Source organism: Formica exsecta, unplaced genomic scaffold (assembly GCF_003651465.1).
Source record: "Formica exsecta isolate Colony F162 unplaced genomic scaffold, ASM365146v1 scaffold79, whole genome shotgun sequence".
In the NCBI taxonomy this organism is placed as follows: domain Eukaryota; kingdom Metazoa; phylum Arthropoda; class Insecta; order Hymenoptera; family Formicidae; genus Formica; species Formica exsecta.
This window is the reverse complement of record NW_021853558.1, coordinates 493515-513626: the sequence shown is the minus strand read 5'-3', so window position 1 is coordinate 513626 and position 20112 is coordinate 493515. Positions and strand designations below refer to the sequence as shown.

General features: G+C 36.6%; 2 protein-coding genes across 2 annotated transcripts in view; one reads left to right on the top strand and one right to left on the bottom strand.

Annotated features, from left to right (window-relative positions):
* The window catches only part of LOC115244038 (cadherin-87A), a 184571-nt gene that overhangs the window by 145086 nt on the left and 19373 nt on the right, over positions 1 to 20112 (top strand). The window contains exon 4 of the mRNA XM_029821401.1: positions 1879 to 2096. Coding sequence (XP_029677261.1) covers positions 1879 to 2096 — 218 coding nt within the window. The remainder of the gene's footprint in view (positions 1 to 1878; positions 2097 to 20112) is intronic.
* The window catches only part of LOC115244035, a 48234-nt gene that overhangs the window by 22870 nt on the left and 5252 nt on the right, over positions 1 to 20112 (bottom strand). The window lies entirely within an intron of this gene.

Here is a 20112-nt window from a genome sequence, read left to right as displayed (position 1 = left end):
GTGAATCCGGAACAGCGATGGCAGCAACGACGGTGATTCCCGAGAAAAGGAACGGGTTCGCGATCGCGTATGTCGTTACCCTCTTAACGATTATCCTCACTCTTCGAAGAGGCTTCTCTTCTTCCTCGTCGTCACGAAAGAGAAAGAGAGAGAAAGGAGAGACACGCGGAAAGCCGCAGCTGCGGTCCCGCAGTATCCTCGCGTTGAATGAGGTCTGTAAAAAAGTATAGCGAGCCCTATTGGACGACCTTAAAGTCCGCGATGTATCTATTACGTTCGCCACAATTTCCGGCTAGAAGCTGCGAAAGTTCGGAAAGAAGTTTTCGCGGCTGCAGGGGCCACTTCGTACGCCCCAACTTGGTAATAGTTTTACGACTTTTCGGGCTTAGGAGGTCGAGCCCTGCGCTCGCGTCGAATTAGCGGCCGGGGACCTCCGAGCTCTTTTGAGTCCCGAAGTACCGTGACCTGCCACGAACAAAGCTTATCCGACATTTTCCCGGGAATGAGGTGATTGTACAGGGTGTCCCGCAACCGATTTCGTCCCTTTTCTCTGCACTTTGACCACGAAGTCGATATTTCCTCCTATTTGCGACTTTGACCCTGCGAGAACTTAATAATGAAAAGAATGATAAAGGAAAATGCTTTATTACAGATTTTTTCAAATTCATATAATAGTGTCATATACATGTATTAATCGCTCAAAAATATGATGAATAATTACAAGAAATTCTCTCTTTGTTCTTTTAAACAATTTTTTACTAATGTACGTGAAGACATTCTATTTAAATTTCCATAAAATATTGCTTAAATATTTCATGGAATATAATATTCTTTAGATATTGTGCACTTTAAAAACTATAATTATTTTCTTTGGATAATAAATAATGTTTTCCTTTTTTTAAGAAATACAAAAATTATTAAGTTTCAAGCTCAAGAATTCATTTTCCGTAAAATTTATCTTTCGTGACCAAACATTCTCTCCCCTTGTAGCCTTTTCTAATACGATATAACGATATAATGTGACATAAAAACCGGAAAAGAGATTCTGACGATGCGATATATTTTTCTTGTTCAACGCACTGAATTGGGGATATTCCGTATTGATTGCGCGCGTCGCAAAAGGAGCATGAAAACTCTAAGCTCCGGATTTCGCAGCGAAATTGATTATCGGTAGACGATATTGGCGTGCAAAAAATCGATTTCCGCGCAACGGATACATCAATCATAATCTACTTAGCTCGTGTAACCTTAATCACTTTAATCGGTCCGACAATAGCACAATAAATGTACGGCCACGATACTACTATATACATATCTTAATAATTGTACGAATATTCACTGATTGACACGATACAAATCTTGATTATTTGACTATGCACCTTCGTAATCGAATATCGACATAATTACAAACTCTAGAATAAAATAGAATAATTGACATTTTTAGATAAAGACACGTTGCAACAATAATTTCGTATTTTTTTATGGAGTTATTTTTTCTACACAAAAATATAATTTTATCTCATCTTTTTACATTTTAATTTTTAATTCAATATTACCAGCGCATCTTAATATCTAATCTACAAATAAAAATTCTGTAAAAGTAAATTAATATTAAATTAGTAAGATTTTTACACGCATGATTTAATCTTTGACATATTCTTTCTTTCATAATTCAGAAACTCTACCAGAAATTTACCAGTAAGAAGCATCGTACGCAGTTTGCGAAGAACAGAGTTAACGAGAGGAATAAATAAACTTGCTAAAGTACACAGAGGAAGGGATTTCGCGTATACACACACACACAGACCGTGTGTGATCAATATATATGTAGCCAACAACAAACTCTCGAAAACAAACGTTTCTTTCTTATTGTTCTAGCGGGTAACAACGTGAACGAGCCACCTATCCTGGAGGCCGGTGGATACCCCACGGGCTTGCCGCTTTCGGAATCGACTAAGGTCGGAACAGAGGTGTTCGTCCTGAAGGGCCATGATCCCGAAGGATCACCAGTGAAATATGGCATACAACTCACGGACCATTTCGTCGTCAACCCGCGCACCGGTGTCATCACTCTGGCAAAGCCGCTCAATCGCGAGGTAAGAAAAAAAATATATCGATTGGTTTAGGATGGCGGCGGTCTTACCGAAAGGAAAGCTTGCGCGCAAATTGCATGCAGTCTTTATTTGAGCGACCAAAGTCGATCTTATCTCGCACGCGGCGCTCGGAGCTCGCAATATTCTACGTGCAGCTTCACCTACATCATTTATCTCCCCTAGTTCGTTTTTGATTTCGCAATTTCCTCTAGATCTTAATATAGAGTGACTACAATACAGAATATAGATAGAGAAAGAGAGAGAGAGAGAAGAAAGATTTATTATATTTATATTCGATTTTTTTATTATTATTTTTTATTATACTCGATATTAATGAAGACGGACGGCTTATTTTATTAGGATTAAATATTAAATCTTTGCATTCGAATATTATTAAAAGCAAATAAGTCAAAATTACGAGGGTTATTAAGAGTAATCTAAAATTATTAATGTTATGGATACATATATAATTAGCTTTCTGAAATAAGCCGAATTTTAAGAACGACAGGATTTAATCGAGTTTAATCGAGTTCAGATTCTGTTTAAACGAATGTATTTTTTAAAACAAGTTAAGGGTTATGATTCTCTGAATATTTCTTGCCAAATTAGGACTGGAATCGTAAGCTGATTAAAGTAAAGGGAAATCGGCTATTATATTTAATTAAATAGAGCTGTTGCCGGAAGCTGATCAAAAATTTATCTATTAGAACAGTTGATTACTTCGCTTTGCTCTTGTTAAATTCATCCTATTTAGTAGAGTTTCCTGTAGTACATGCTTTATTTACATTACTTACAGTACTTACACTGCTGTAAAGTAAACAGCGTCATGAATACTGCTTATGAGGTTCATGCAACTACTTAAGCCCTAAGAGGGCGCACGCTTGAGTTTGGAGACAGTGCCCTTATCTTCAGCGTGTCTTCATATCCGAAATATGTGCAAGGAACAAGTAATTAGTTGTTATCAAACATATAGTGCCACGGATATTAACTACTTAGCACTTTAATTGTGTTATGCGAAATAGTATGAATTAAATAAAAATAAAAAAACTCGCGACATTTCAGTTTCAATACGTAATTAATTCGGGTTAACATAAAATTATTGAGCAAATATTTTTATTTATTTATTTTTCTTTTCATAAACTTATCCCGCATTTATGTCATATACATAAAGAAATTATTTTACCATCAATCCCCGAACAAATTGTTTATTCGTGTATATTCTGTCCGGTAAAGTCGAAGCCGCGATGTAAATCTCATTTCTCCATTTTCGTGCACAACCGTGTAAATATTTTATATCGTGCTAATTCTTATTATAACTGTATCGCAAACTATTTAATTTATTGAAATTCGCGAACTTGTCCAACAATCATTACGTGCATTTATTTTGCAAAATCGCCAAGAGCGATCGAATAATATATAGTACGCTGTGACATATTCATGTTGGACTACGTTTTGCGAACGGCGCATCACTAATTTACGGAATTTAGGTTTAATCCCATCTGATCATATCTCTCCGATTCGTAAATATTAGCGCGAATCGGTGCGCGAGGGATCGATTGATTCGAATATGTTATAAGCTTCGATGCGACTAAATATAAATTGGATGTCATTTGTACAATTTTACGGTAATCTCGGCATATCTGCACATATTTTTACGCATTCTGTTTTAAAATAAAAGTATAATTATTTTTTCACGCATTGTGATTATTTGTTTTATAGAGGGAGAATTTGTGCGGAACCCCGGTCGATGTTTAATTGCCATAAGTAATTTTCGCAGAATATAATTTTTTTCGCGTCCGTGATTTCATTTTGTACACGAGACATCTTTAACAATCTGTCAAGATACTATTCTAGAAAGTATCGTAAAAAATATTCTCAGAAAGATATTTTCAAGAAAATCTGTCCGCATTCATGCAAAATAGCGCCGAAGATTACGAACGCTTACGGATATTTGGCGCGAAGCACCTGTGCCCGCCGGCTAGATTCATCTCCGTTGTAGCAGTCGATACAATCGGCACGAATTCGGAAACGAGCTTGTCAGCTCTTGGAGCGTGAAACAAATGTCGGAAATTTTCCGTGGCCGTATGTACGTGTCCGCGGTGGATTCCCAACGGCGTTCGTTCGATCGTTGTCGCAATCGGCGGCATTTATACGCTCGGTTCACCGATATCGCGCAATGCGATTAATGCGATTACGTTGTCCCGGGGACACATAATGCAACTGTCGCTCCCATCCGTGGATTTTCGTACGTTGACCCGCCTAGCGCCAATCCCCATTGATTTAATCTAGCTAAATAGGTTTGGAACGGCTCGCACGCGCTCACGTTAATTCCCGAATGCGTGTATAATACGAGGGTGCATTAGGCGAGATTCGCGCCATGTCTCCCTTTCATGGTCAAAATTAATAAACGACCACACTCGAATCTCAAATCCATTTTGCCTACGAGACATTGTACGTACAAACGTTTGACGAAACCTGTTTCGATAGAATTATCAGTGGGAATAATTAATGGACATAATTTCATTGTCTTTGTGATTTCATCTGTGAAAAATAGCACTACATATGTCGTTTTGATGTATTTATTAAAAAGTATATATGATAAATATGAAGAAACAGCGAAAGATAAAGAAATCTTCATAACACTTCTCGTACAGAATCAAAATATTAAATAACCGGTAAATGGTATGCAATTGACTGCATTTTTATAATCTTCTAACTTTTATTAATCAGGAAAATTGATGAAACTATGCTTTATCGGTTGGGAAAATCATTTCTTATTTTTTCTCTCATCAGAGATATAGGAACATCATATCTCTATATATAAACAATTTTTTAAATAATTAAACAATACGATTCTTTACGATGGCAAAACATCTGTTCTGTTTGTGCCAACTATTTGTCACGTACTATATCTATTGCCATCGCTAGAGATTCGGCAAACCGAGAGCCGGCGGCTCGGAACCGCCTCGTCTTTTTCGTCTCCCAGGGGCGTGCTATGCCGTGCCGTGCCGTTTCTGGAAGTCATGAAAAATCAACGCCGATAAAGTTCGTCCGACAAAAGTTTCGAGGTCCCCGAACCACAGGCGAGCGATATACTAACTGACGGCCGATCGTAGATACACATTTGGAAGTTTAGAACCTATCCCGTGGACGTCGCGTAACATTTCATCCATAATTTCGCGAATCGATTCTTGGAGGAGATCAGATCAGAATTGACATGTTCAAACGTGCATAAATCTTTGAATTGCTGTGATAAAGTTATATGACAGAGGATTGAGGCGGATTCTGTATATTAAAGAATCAAAAGATCAGACATTGTTTTAAAAACGTACGATATAATAAATCACATATCGATATAATAAATTCAATGCTACATCATATTGTAGATTAATGCTAATTATTTTATTAATGATGTAACATATTATTTTTGTGTGTATTTATATTTATGGTACTTTTTATATATATGCTGATCCTTGAGAAAAGATATTATTTTTCATGCTCGTTCCTTTCCACGTATAATACAAATAATTTAGATTTACATTTTAGTAACAAAGGAAATTTTATGTGAATCTGCTTCTCAAAGACGAAGAAGCGAGGAGGAAAACTTATTGCAGAAACTGCATCTTGAGAGATGCTGCGCGATGTATGTGCACCGCAAAGGAGAAATTAACCAAAGCACATGCAAGACCCATTTGACTTTATAACGTGAAAGGATTTCCAGGTTCATTTGAATGCGTCTAATTATCACAGCGAAAGAAAAAAGAAAATAAAAGGATCGACACCTGCTCTACAATTTCTCATTTAATAATAAAAAGTTGTATCATCTAGATCATATTATAGTTGTATCATATTGCGTTTCATCTCGATATGTTCTTATCGCGATTAAATGTTTTTTGACAATAATACTTTGAAAAGATTACTTGTTGCCGAGATATGTATCACGAGTGTAAATTAATGTGAATTGCTCCAAACAAAGTGGGCACTTACAGAATATCGATAAAATTAAAAAAATATCAACGGAGAAACTGTAACAAATAATAAATGTGTATATATTGGAGACTAGCCATGCTATGTAATAACTATTTACTCGGGAACGATTAAAAATAATTGTTTTCGGTGGGAAAAAAATATCGAGATAGCGAGCACGGACGAATCGATTACATGGAGCTCGCTCGTTTGGTACCAGTATTGCTATCTCTTTTTTTATATTTTCTAGTATCGTATTTTTGTACTTTTTCTCTCTTTTTTTTTTTTTTTTTTTTTTTAGTAGTGTATTGGGGACGCGAGTCTTTTGATTGCGGCATCGAAATAACGGGCGCAAAAATCTCGGCGTTCGTCGGGATTAATCCAAACTGTTCACATGCGGTACAAAGGCCGCAGAAAAATCGCAGTTATTTTGATTCCCCTTTAGTTTCTGATGGACAGGAACGCATACGAAAACAAACGGACCGCTAACGTTGTTTCACGGGAACAATCGGACTGGAAAATAGTGGCGTTGCAGCGTTACTGCTTTAAGGGGAAGCAAAGCTCTCGTTGGGACGCATGATCGGAGCCGATCATGCGAATTACGTGATTCTCGCTTCGCGAGGAGAAGGTAACGCTCTTGTAATATCGCGAACGCGAACTAAAAGCGATTATTACACGCCGCTGCGCTAGCTCCGAGGGTTTCCGCGGCCTGGCTTAATTGCAAAAATATCATCACCGCGAAATGGAAGCGGCGGCGAGATCATGGAACGCAGAACGCGTTTGCATTTTGCATGGTACGCGTACGGGGTTTTTATATGAAATTACAATATATAAAATTGCATAAACCGTATAGTCTATTATTATTTCGCCGCAAACCGCAGAATTATATCGTATTATCGCGTATTATCTTAGCGATTATCGCGACGCGCCATAATGCAGGGACACCATTTACGTGACGGACTTTCGCTTCTCAGGAGCTCGTAAGCTCATTAGCTGCGGGTTACTATCCTCTTGCTCAAGAAGACTGAAATAACACAGTTGTAATATCACGCCATAAATGAATAAACGGCGCTCACGCTCTTTTGTTAATTTCACTATAAATCATTATCAAATTCGAGCTAAATTATTCGACAAATTATACAGAGTGGTTCCAAAAATATTTTTTAAATTATGACGTTCCAAGACATTTGCACAAATGTATATCTATTTACATAAATCTTGTATCGAAAGAAGCTATCGCATCGGGATGAAAATAAATTTATTAGTTGTTATAATTATTGATAAATGATAATCGATTTGATGGGATCGCGGATTGTCAGTTAATTAACGTCCTCTCTACTGATCGACCAATTAAACGAACGCTAAGGTAAATAACGTTGATAACCGCGGATAAAACATGATTGTGGCCAGCATGACGGTCAACTATATGCAAATATACAACGGTTGTTCGCGACGGTAATAAATTCAGGCCTGCCGGATTTGTTGTTTAACAAAGTTTTATCGTCGACGTCACAAGTTATTATGGCCATTCGCAACCGTTGTCGTTTCTCTACGCGCTCGCGCTGGATATGCGTTTGTCAAACTCGCTCGTGATGAACGCGACTGTATGAAGCAATAAAGCTAACTGCTAATTCGGTGTTCGTTCGAGCTGTTGTTGCTGATCGAATCGTGATTCGATTACATCGAGGACGATAGCGATATTTTTCGATTGGCGAAACTATGATTGAGATCGCCCATTGAGATTTATCTCATCACGAATCACATCGGAGGAGCATAAATATACGTTATCCACGCGAATATCCACAGCAGAATATTCCGAAATAAACAGGAAAAGATTTTTTTATGGATCAATACGATTATTTAGGTTTTGTCACCCGTCGACAAAGTATAATTATAATTATAGACTAGGCGATCTTTTGTTATTGAAATTGATAGGTTTGTAAATTTTAGCGACTAAATTGAGAATGCGATAGGATTAAACACAGTTATTTAACTGTTAGGTTACAGCGATTGTAATATAACAATGCTGCTAATTAAGAACTAAGTCGTAGTCCGCGACACGTTGATCATTTCGCGGCTACAGCGACAGCGTAAATTAATTTCGAGTTTTGCACTTGACGGATTTCCGTATTTCTGTATACGTTGAACGTAATGAGTAACTGTATTTGCTCATGGCGTTGGTTTCTACTCTAATCGAAATATTAAATACTGTCTATCAGGGAATCAGAAATATCGTAAATAATATATAGAATTACATTCTTTTAAATTTATTTCAAATGTGCTTAATTTAAACAAAACTGTAATTTAATTGCAAATTTATTTTTATTTAAAAAGCTTAAAATTACAAGTATATACAATATAATCTTGAAAATTGGAAAATTATGTCATACATAATAATTTTTCTTGAAGTTTTTGCTAATGAAAAATAGATCTCAAACTCAGAGAATCTATCATTAAGATTAAAATTGTTAGTTTTATACATATGAAAGCAATTATCATAATTATATCGTCTGTTAAATCAGAGAGATGGAGAGGCTATCGAGATTTCCGTTCGACGAGGGTGCAAAATAAATCGCGAACCTTTGCACTCGGCTTTGAGTTTCGAGAAATGGCGAACGTTCCGATTCGTGTATAATTAATTATCGCTTTGGAGAGAATGAGGGCGGAAGAGGGAAAACGCTTTCGAAGGAGAGTTGTTGGATGGCGCTCACTTTCATCGGAACGGGAAGGGAATCGGACACGAGACGCTGCTTTTCGGCCATAAATTTCGGCGCGTTTATGCAGAGGCGCTTTTCCCGTATAAATGAAAAAGGCAAGCGCGGAAGGAATATGGATGGACTTTACCATTTCAAGCACGTAGCGATCGTAGCTCTCGTAACTTTTCTCTTCGCAACTAATCCTAAAGCGTGAAAAGGCGCGGATACACGTGACGGGAAGGGAGGAGGAAAGAGCGAGAGACTATAGGGGTGAAAAGGAATCGGAATCGCGAGCCAGAAATTCGGTGTCAGCCGGTCGGCTTCATATTTGTTGCCAAAGTGAAAAGTGGTTTAGGAATGTCGCGGCGCTGCATGTCGCGCTTATCTTTGACTTTCAGAGATCTGGCATCCATACTTGAACCACCGGCGCAGCAAGTGGATAAAAGAGATATCGTAAAACGAGATCATATTGCATCAAAGGGATTCTAAAGAGAACGTTCCGAAAATCCAAAAATTGTGTCAAAGATGTGAGAAATATTTTTTTACAATGTTTTTTTAAATTTATATTGTAGAAAAAGATTTGTATTGCAGTTGAAATAGATTACGAAAGCATGTAGAAAGTTAGATTAACTAACTATTTTAACGAGCAGAGAAATCAAATGTACATATTGAAAAAATTGCAAGCAAATTGAGGTTTTAGACATGATATATATACTTGTGTTCTTGCGAGCTAATTATAAAAACCTAACGAGCAGAAATGATTTATTATACGGAAATGTGTATAAAAATATCGTCCAATCTGTCCTTTGTCGAAAGGAATAATTGAAGCAGCCTGCCAATAATTCGCCGCAACTTGCTCAAAGCATTATCAAGCATATACATATATTAAAGCATTCGAAGTGAAAAGGAAAATCGATATCCTATAATTGGTTTAGTATGCAGTTAGTTATTCTGACGCATATAATTTTATTATCATCCCCATGCATATATGCCCTATTAAGTGTATGATTTAGGTCAATCAGTTCATTTTAATCTAGGTTTACGAACACACACAAATTGGTTATCGAAATATACGATAGCTGAATCCATTCAAAATTTATTTAGTTTTTTTCATTTTTATATAAAGATGCATAAAAAGGGAAAAGTGTATTTAGTTATCATAAATACAGGAGATATATCAAATACAGAATTTATATTCAAATATAGAATATTTTCCATGAAACAATATTAATTAGAATAAATAAAACGTGTAAGAGTAAGATTAATGAACGTTTGCTAATAAAATAGCAAGAATTTCGGGTAATGTTCGAACATTACTTGAATTCGGACCGTGAGAGATTAACGAGTTTCTCGTGCATCGCATAGCAATATTTTTCTAGCAATCCAACTGCAATTTAATCGTATTCCCATTACGAACTTTTCTGGCTCCAAAGTGGAAGAATGGCTCCTTATCCCCGTAGTCGTTTGGATCCTCGAGTCTCGCAAACTAAGTTCCAACCGTAGATTACGCCTAGTAATAGCTCGGTTTCTTATTTCCATTCAATATCGATGATTATGCCGTCGATTAATGGATACAGCACTTCATTGTGTTGCTAAACTTTTTAAAACCGTGATATATCAAGGATTTTGTTAATAAAATCATTTTCCGATAAATTACAATCTACTTTGTGATATCGTAAAAAAAATTATTCGTTTCGAATGTTATTCCGATCCTATTATATTGTATCGTAATTTCGGGCGATATGCGTCACATTAAGTCGATTATGGCCTTTGCTTTATTTCATGAAACTTGGCCGTTTTTTATATTACATTTTGTACTTTACACTTCATGATTTCATTCCCCATTTACTTACAAATAAAAAGTACAAAATTCATGAAGAGAATAATGGAAACTTTTTAATAAATCTACTTTTTTATTATAGAATAATATTTCAATTTTATCGCCATGTTTAAAACACAAATGTGCATAATTCTTCCCCTATTCTTACAACGAAAAATAAAAAAATTAGAAATAGCAATAATATTTTGGGAAAATAAATTTAAAAGTTTAACAAAAATGAACGATTCGATCTTGCGTTGGGAATATTACGAGATTTGTTTCAGAGATGCGAAATAAATTCTATCCATCAATCCATCCGCTACTGTCTACAAGCTCGGTAATAAAATCACGATCGCGACGTACAAGCTCGACAATAAAATCGCGCTCTTGGCATACACGCAATCTCGACTTTCTCTCCCGGTTTCGCTGTAATAAAATTGGAATTATTCGTAACGAAGCATGTACTCTCCCGGCCGGAAAACAATGTATCGCCGATGGGAGACTCTCTCTCTCTCTCTATTGCGAATCGCGCGCGCGCGGTGTGTCGAAGTGTCGTATGGCTGTTCTTTTAGGAGAGCGGTCGCTCGCGATCGTCAAACAGCCAACGAATTTATTGAAAAAGTGCCGCACACCTGACATACAATCGCAGCAACACATTGACGGCACGCCGAACATGCTGACGAAAGCAGAGCGCCGCCAGGAACGATCAGAAAGAGGCGGTTCGTTCATGGTCGATGGTCAAACTATCTGCTATCCCCGATGCCGAGCAATAAAAGCACACCGTCAAGGCCTGATGCAGCCGGGCGGCCCTTTGTCCGGCAGATTGCAATGCGAATTTCCAAGCATTGTTTACGCTAACGCGCGCGCTGCTACTAGCCAGCCGTTAAATAATTTCATTGCGATAGTATCCGACATTTACGCTATGCAGTTGAATGGTTTTGTATAAATGGCAACGAGCGCGCATCGGCAGAAAAATACGAGGAAATATGATTATATATATATATATATATATATATAAAGTTGTGTCTTTAAATATACTATGGACATTTCGATATACATATATGAGCGTGGTGTTAAAATATTCCCGAGGGAAAGATGATGTCATCACATATTTATAGAATACAGTTATGAAAGTATGTGAATACATACTTTTGCTTGTTACATTTTTTACTTGATCAAATTTGATTTTTCTCTTCTGTGTTGTTTATATAATTTATCTAATGAGCTTGTAAATTATATCACAAATGTTTTTTTTTTTTTTTTTAATTTGGTCGATGGATTATATTTTCTCTTTTGCAAAGTTTTGAAATTATGCATCTTCATGCTTTAAGGAAAGGTTGAGATAGTGAATATAAGAGCGTGTAAGAATACCGTATAGTAACGCGATATAAGTAACGCTAATTTCCTGTCGCGTGTTACGGAGTAATCAGGTAGAATGAAAGAGAAAAGAATCGTTGACTTTAAAGTAATTTAATCGGATGCTGTCAGTACAACCGGACCTTAAAAGTGAATTATTGCGGTGTAGCGAGGATATCGATCAGATATACGTTTCTGCCAGGAAAATTGCGTAATATCGACAAATGAATAATTAATTGCAGCATCTTACAGTTTATTGCCTACTTCTCTTCAATTTTTTACGCTTTAAATTTAGTCTTTAAAAAAATTAAATAAACTAAAAAAAAAAATTTGGGAAAAAACGATATTCTTCGCAATGAGTTTAAAAATATATTTATATATTTCTCATATATGATACGATTATATTTCATTTGCAATAATTACAAGGTACCTTACGTTATTCATCTTTTCTGCATCATTTAATATTTCGCTTGAAAAATATAAAAATAATAATAAATTTTGATATATAAAAGCGATGAAAAAATTTTCAAACGTTTACACAAGACGAGATTTCTCTTCTCTTTCGCCGCAACGAAACGAACGCAAAGGCGTTTACTTCAATTCACCTTACGACCTGGCTTACCCTGGCGACCCGCCGTTGATATCCTCATCATTACTTATGGCGCCGCGAAGGCTGCTTATGGCGCGGAGTCTGCGAGCACGTGTAACTTTATGAAAGCGTTTGCAGCGACAAACGGCGCGACCGGCTGCATACGTTACATACAGATATGTGCACCGCAAATGCATTCTCGTTAGAGATGCGCATCGCGCGATTCCACCATGAGCAACCGGTGCGAACGTTCGTCTTTTATTTCACACCTGTTCGGCGACCCAAATCCGGTGAACAAGATATTCCCTTGCGATTTCTCTTATCCCGAAAATAGAAATTGAGTCTCAGCTTCCAATCATTTTAATACTTTTCCATATTTCTTATCTCGATCTTGCTTCTGTTAAATGTTTATTAAAATATAAATACTAAGAGTGTGGAAATATTATCATCTACACATTCTTATGCACTACATGTTTCTGTAATATTTTATCATGCGCGCTAAAAATTTGCAACGTCACGTTTCTGATCGCGGCGACATTTTAATGCGACGAGTCATCGCGTGTTATGCTTCGAGTTATCTCTCGACTCGACACAGAAGTATAGTGATATATATCCCATCCAAAAAAAATATCTCTGCAGACACTCCTTCTCTTCTCTCTTGGTAACTTTATCGCAACCCTCGGGGGCCCTTCGCGAAAATACAGCCGCAACCTTGGCGTCTTTTCTTCCCTTCCGGAAGTGGCGCGGTCACGCAACCGTCCTACCCGTCTCCGCGACCCATCCCTTACGTCCGACAGATAATTCTCCCGGCGTTCTTGGGTTTCCTGTCGACTGCAGACAGGAGTGAGCTAGTTTTGGAGGACACAATGCTTTTACCACCCTCCTCCTCCAAGTGGGAAGGAGAAAAGGAGAACCACCCATCCTCGGGGGCGTCACGACCGCATGCGTGAAGAAAACTTCTAATTCGTGTGAAATTAAATTCAGATTAAACGACGATAGCCGCAAGGCCCATGTCCAGTCTATGCGCGCTTTTCATTAGCGCGGCTCGTATTTTAACGCACGTTACCACATGCCCGTCAGCCTATTATCGCGCGAATTTACGCTCTTATCGATGCGCGTGGAAAAGCGCACACCGGACGGACGTTCGATTTTGCATAAAGCAGGGCGGAGCTCCTGCATTGTAAAGTTGCGATAATTGACGGTAATTGCGCGAGTTATAACACGAATTAAATTTAATTATATATATGGACAATAGATACTTCTATACGAATATTGACCCTGAATAATAAACCTTTGAAGCTGCACTCTTTGCAATTTCGCGATAATATAAGCCCTCTGAATACATTGCACCGCGTCGCAATCGCGCGCAAAAAATTTGCGAAAGAATGCTATCTCATCGGGATTGTATTCGAGTATAAATTCCTTTTCATTTAATCTGAATAAATAATCGATAATGGCGTGACGTGCGCGGAGGGTGCACACACGAGAGAAGTAGGGGACGAAAAGTTAGGACGCGATTTTCACACACACATACAAAGAACTGCATTCCGTCGACGTAATGACGGAATTGTCGACATGTCAAACACTCTGTCACGAGTCTCTCGTGTTCGTTCGCGTTTCCGCTTTATATTCGCGACGCCAACACACCGCATCGTGCAGATTAAAATTCCGATAGTGAACGAGCTCTCGTTGCGATGACAGAAAGAGAAAGAGAGAGAGAGAGAGAGAGAGACAGAACACACTGGTACCACCGAAAAATGAAAAACCGAGTTGCATTAAATAATACGTGTGTCAATTAGCTAAGCCGGCGCTAAGCCGCGATTTCCGCCAAGTTAAATTTTTGACTTGTAAATTGTACAAATGTAACCAAAAAGTGGATTACGCTTTTTTTTTCGAATTATCCCGATTTTACACGGTGTAATTATAGGAAATTATAAATAAAAGGCAAGAGAGTAGATTTTTTTAATCTTACCTTATAAAATTTAATGCCGGAGAGACAGAAATTTTCCCCATATAAAGATCGAGGACTAAATAGAATACGGGGATTTTCAATAATACTATATAATCTTATTACGCGTTTGTGTGCCTCATGCAATGCGGTAACAATGCAATAAAGGGTTAATGAAAATCTATAAGAACGTAAATCCAATTGTACGTGTAAATGTAAATGCAAAAGTACCTTTCACAGATATTCCATCAGTACTGATCAATTTACGTACGCAGGAACATTGTAGATAATATCATTAATGCCGAATAATCAACGAGCGCACATGTTACGTTATAAGCGGGTCATTCTCGGAAGTTTGCATCGCGAACACTGCGGACGTTAGATAGCCTAGTTAATTTGTATACCCCGAATAATCCCACATGTATCTATATGTGTACGATCGTCGACATATTCTTATCGGCGGAATTTGCACAACAAAAGATGCATGTTATATATATCCAAAATATATAATGTAATATGTTAAAACATTTTTTTAATATAAGAAAAAATCTATAAATATATGTATATATTATATATATATAAAGAATGTAATGCACAGATGATATGTGTCACAGATGCATACAAATTGTACAAAGACAATTTATCATCATATACATCTCCTTTTACTATTGCGCTTTATACTAATAACTGAAAAATAGTGTATAAACGTATATCTATGTATAATACGTATAAGGGAAATCACCATATACAACACAAACGCATTTTTGACATTTTTTGAAATAAATCTCCTAAACTGAGTCCAATGTTAGTACGCGAAACAGAGCGACGCAGCGGAGTCATAAAAATCTTTGAGCTTCAAAATTCGCCCACTGGTGTGCTCGTTTTTTTCCAACAAATAATAAGATCTCTCTCTCTCTCTCTCTCTCTTTCCGTCCCTCTCCCTCTTCCTCTCAGCCGTATAGTGTAATTCATTGCGTACGATGGCGGACCGCACGTTTTTTTCCCCAACGGCTGGTCCAGATAAGCCAAACGAAGACCACCCGCGCCGGGCGTTTATCATGTCGCGCGTCGTAACCGTATACGCGAAATGCAGCCCGCGCTTTTCGATTTCGTCGGCCATTCGACCATTGCATCCGACTGCATCTATGTGATCCGTGTTATGCAGCAGCTTGCGATCGCGCGAGCAACGTCGGTTCGCGCGCGACGGAAAAAAATGCGAGTGAAATATAGCTTTAATATCTGTTGAAAGATTATCGTGCAAAGAAATGCGCGGAACGAAACATTTAAAAATTAATGCAAATATGCACGGTTGCCATAATCGAAACAACGTTACATTCGTTAAATCTTGCTTTCACAAGATTATTTATAGCGTAGATTAAGTGGCTGTAATAAAATGATCTGAAAAAGAAATTGCGTAATTAATTTTCGTATTATTGGATGTCCATCATTCGTGCCACTATTCTCTCTGATTACGTATTTCCGATGAGTATAAAAGCAAAGAAGTTCATCCACCCTTTATTCGTGTATTCGTTTTTGCAATGGATAACAGTATACTCGTATATATAAAATACTCGCCCGACTTTATCCTTCGCCAAAGCTTCGGAAGTTGCTCAAAGGCACGTGAAAATACGGAAGACGTCTGCCAAACGAAATAGAAACAGGCAACTTTGGCAGCGACCAACCATTTCAATTACCCGCTCCTCTTTCTAAACCCGTATCTCGTTGCTGTTATTTTCTTCAGTATAAGCCATTATATCAATCACATTGCTTTATTGACACTAAATATATGTTTTTACACATTGTAATATTTAATATGTAGCATATTGAGAATACATTTTGTTGAATATTATTTATCACAATTAAATGCTTTATGTTAAAAATTTATTTTATTATGTAATATTATTTTACATAGATACATATAGAAAAGATTCTATTCTACAGAATTGCTATGGGTATAGAAATAATGATAGAATGATATTTCAACAGAATATTTGTTGTAGTTGTATTATTAATAAATGTAATTTACAGAATTTTGAAAAAAAAAGATTTAAGATCTTCTCTTTAAAAAGTATAACATTGCCTCATTTATCTAAAATAGTTACACAAAATTTAGTAAAATCGAAACTCTTTGGAAAAACGTGTTACTCTAAGATCCTCATATTTAGTCTTACATGATTATCAGCAAAAACAATAATCTAACCTTAACAGTAATAAAGATATAATAAAGATATATAACAACAATAATCAAGACCTTATTAATTGTGACTATTAAAATACCGATGATTTAAACCTATAAGACACGAATCGAGCCGCGATTATATAGTGTGCGATCATTGATATCGTCCAGAGAAATTCCAGGGAAACATTTCTCGCAAATTCCGTTGGATATTCCGATCGAGAATTAGGTCACTTTTTTAAGTAATTTCAACGATAATAACGCCGCCATTGTTTACATTCGGCCAACTGACCTCACGGTTGAAAATTTTTCGTCCTATTTTGCGGCTCGCGGAGATGGACGTGGAATGAAACTCGTAGTTTCATTCCGGTTCACCATCCTACGCGACCCCTTATCCGCGCTATGACCCGCTGCTGATATCTGGAGTTGGTCGCGCAATTTTGCGAGCATCACGTTTCATAGTCTGCATTTACGACGAACATCCGGTACAGTTGCCGGAAGAGACGATATTTTTTGCGGAAAACTTTGTCTACGCATTCTAAGATCGTATCCTTTACCTGAATTTGCGTTCGACGAAATCGAAGTTCAATTTATTATCTTTTGTGAAGTGTCATAACGCGAGGACATATCAAATCGGACCCGCGGTAAGATCGTAAACGTCCGTCATTCCGATCTGAATAGGAAATATATTCGAGATGCTCCTAAAAACAAATTGTCTCTTGAAATTTTATATTTTTTGGATATTCCGATATATGCATCGATCTGAATAGGAAATATATTCGAGATGCTCCTAAAAACAAATTGTCTCTTGAAATTTTATATTTTTTTGGATATTCCGATATATGCACGGTACATGTAATATATTAAAAGTTAATATTAAAAGATTTTTAAATATTACACAGAGAGAACTGGAACGAGAGGCGCCTAATATAATTTAATATTATAAAAGTGTTAAGTTTATAATTTATAACACTGTTGCAGAAAATCCGCTATCAAAATACAGTAAAATTGGAATATTTTGCACACAATATTGTTAATATTTTAATGCAAGCCTGGTTGTATTTTGCATTATTATCGCTTTTTTCATAATTGAATTGTAACGATATAATATCAATAATGCAATTTGCATATTAAATTTGCATTTTAAATTTTGTGGAGGAAATATAAATCATAGGATCATATAATTATATATGAATTTGTCAGTTTTTCGTTATCTTTATTTGTTTCAAATAGAATCATTAGTTCTATGTAGAATCATTATTTTATTGAGAAAACAACAAAATACAATATTTCAGTTTAATTCTGGATTCGCGGAGATGAAGTACAACTCAAATCGGAAAGTTAAAATTACAGTGATGCGTATTCTATATATCACGGATTATGCATCGAGTTTCCGTAAAATCGATGCGATTGTAAGCGAAAATTAGTTAGATGTATTCTCTTTCGGGCCGAGTTGTTCGCAGACGATTTCACGATACTATTATCCATGTGATTACTGTGCGTGCGTCATTATCTGCTTCACTGGAAATTTTCGACATTTGGCACTGTAATTACTGGAATATGATGGATATGATACGTCGATCCTGTATATTATCAAGTGCGTTACGATTCATGTGTTGTTGCTAATCTGACATGTTATTATGATCGTTCGTGATGTTTATTTATCATATAAGTTCTCGTAATTCGATGTATAACAAAATCGTTATCGCTTGATTATCACGCATATAAAGAGTTATTTAAGAAATTTAACTTTCTTATAAAAGAGATTTTTTTATAAGAAATGGAAAGTTTTAGCTTTTTATTTATTTAAATTGGCAAACAAAAAGACGAAGATTACGATCTCAGTTCATCACGCAAGAATTCGTATTTGTGCTAATGTTACGGAACAAATTCAGCTTGGCCGTCGGTATATCGCCATTATTATTGTTCCGCATTGCCGTGACGCCTTTGGGAGACTATCTACCGTTGAAATATGTATATATTCTAATGCATGCGCAATTGGGTACACGCACACACTTGGCAAGAACTTTGAGTGCCCTCTCTTCCCACCTTCGACCTCGTTAGCCACTGCTAAACCCCCGTTGCTGTTCTCTTCTGCTGTCCGTCTCTTTCAAACTTTTGACCGGTATCTACTCTTGAAATGACATTTCGCAGCCTTTTGAATATTCTTGAATGTCCGAACTTTTCGAGTGTCTCGATATTATTTCAGCGAGTTGCAATCGTTTATTTTACGTTATAATTCCATTTATCATTTTCTATAATTTCGAGATATAATGTTTAAATGAAAAACGAAATTACTAAATTTCTTATTTTTTGTACATTTTGCTTATCAGAGGTTATGGTGATGAAAATACTTCTATTGTTCTATATATCACAGGAAAATTTTCCCTTCCTTTCAAAGTTGCTTTTTCTTTTCGTTATTTTTGGATAAACTTTGCACAAAGATTTGAAATTTTGTACGCGAAACTTTCGAAAAGTTGGTTAGATGCAAACTACTTTTCAATATTAGACTTGAACTGCTTTTCAATATCAAAACTTGATTTTTCTCGCCTCTTAAAGAAAAAAAAGAAAAAAAGAAAAAGGAACAGATCCGAGGTCCGTCTGGATATTCGTAAATTTGGAAAAATTTCCAACTTAATAATATAATACTTATCTATCCAGAAAGAAATACACAGCACGTTTCTACGATAAAAATAAGTTTCTACGATAAAAAAGTTTGATGAAAAACTCATTCATCAAATGTCGAATTTCTCTGGGCAACGCGAAAAAAAGAGAGCACGTCTCGAAATTCATGAGAAAAACGGATTTGTTCCCTTCTTTCTGTACAGTGCGAAGCTTCCATCGCACAAATCCGCCAATAAAGCCGAGCATTTACCACACTTGCTGCGACAACTTTTGATTTCCTACGTCGCGTCGTAGGGAAGAAAGCTCTCCGAGATGTCCAGGAACGGGTCTTTGGAAGACCGTTTCGCAAATGATCGATCTCGTAAAATGACCGAGCTCTCTCACGTACGAATCGAGGCATCACGTTTGACCCAGGTTCTATAAGGTTCCTATAAGGCTTCGCATAAGGGATACAGTAAAATTCCTCGCTAGAAGAGGGAACCCTTGATCGCAGCGCACGTCCGAGATAGCGTACGTGCACGACCCATGTATATGTATATATGTGTGCGATATCAAATATGTGATATAAAATATATGATATAAAATATTGAAATAATTATGAGCAATCGCAAGGGATATAATTGAAAGGTTTAGACGAAGAGCAAGCTTTATTTGAATTACGATTTATAATTAAATTATAAACAATTCAATCTTTTTCTTTCCCGTATGACTAATTTATACCGTTCTTGCTGTAAACTCTTGAAAGATAATTGAAAGATATAAAAATTAAGATAGCTAAAAATATATAAATATAGAATAATTTAAATTATATTTATATTATAGTTTAATCAATTAAACGACCTAT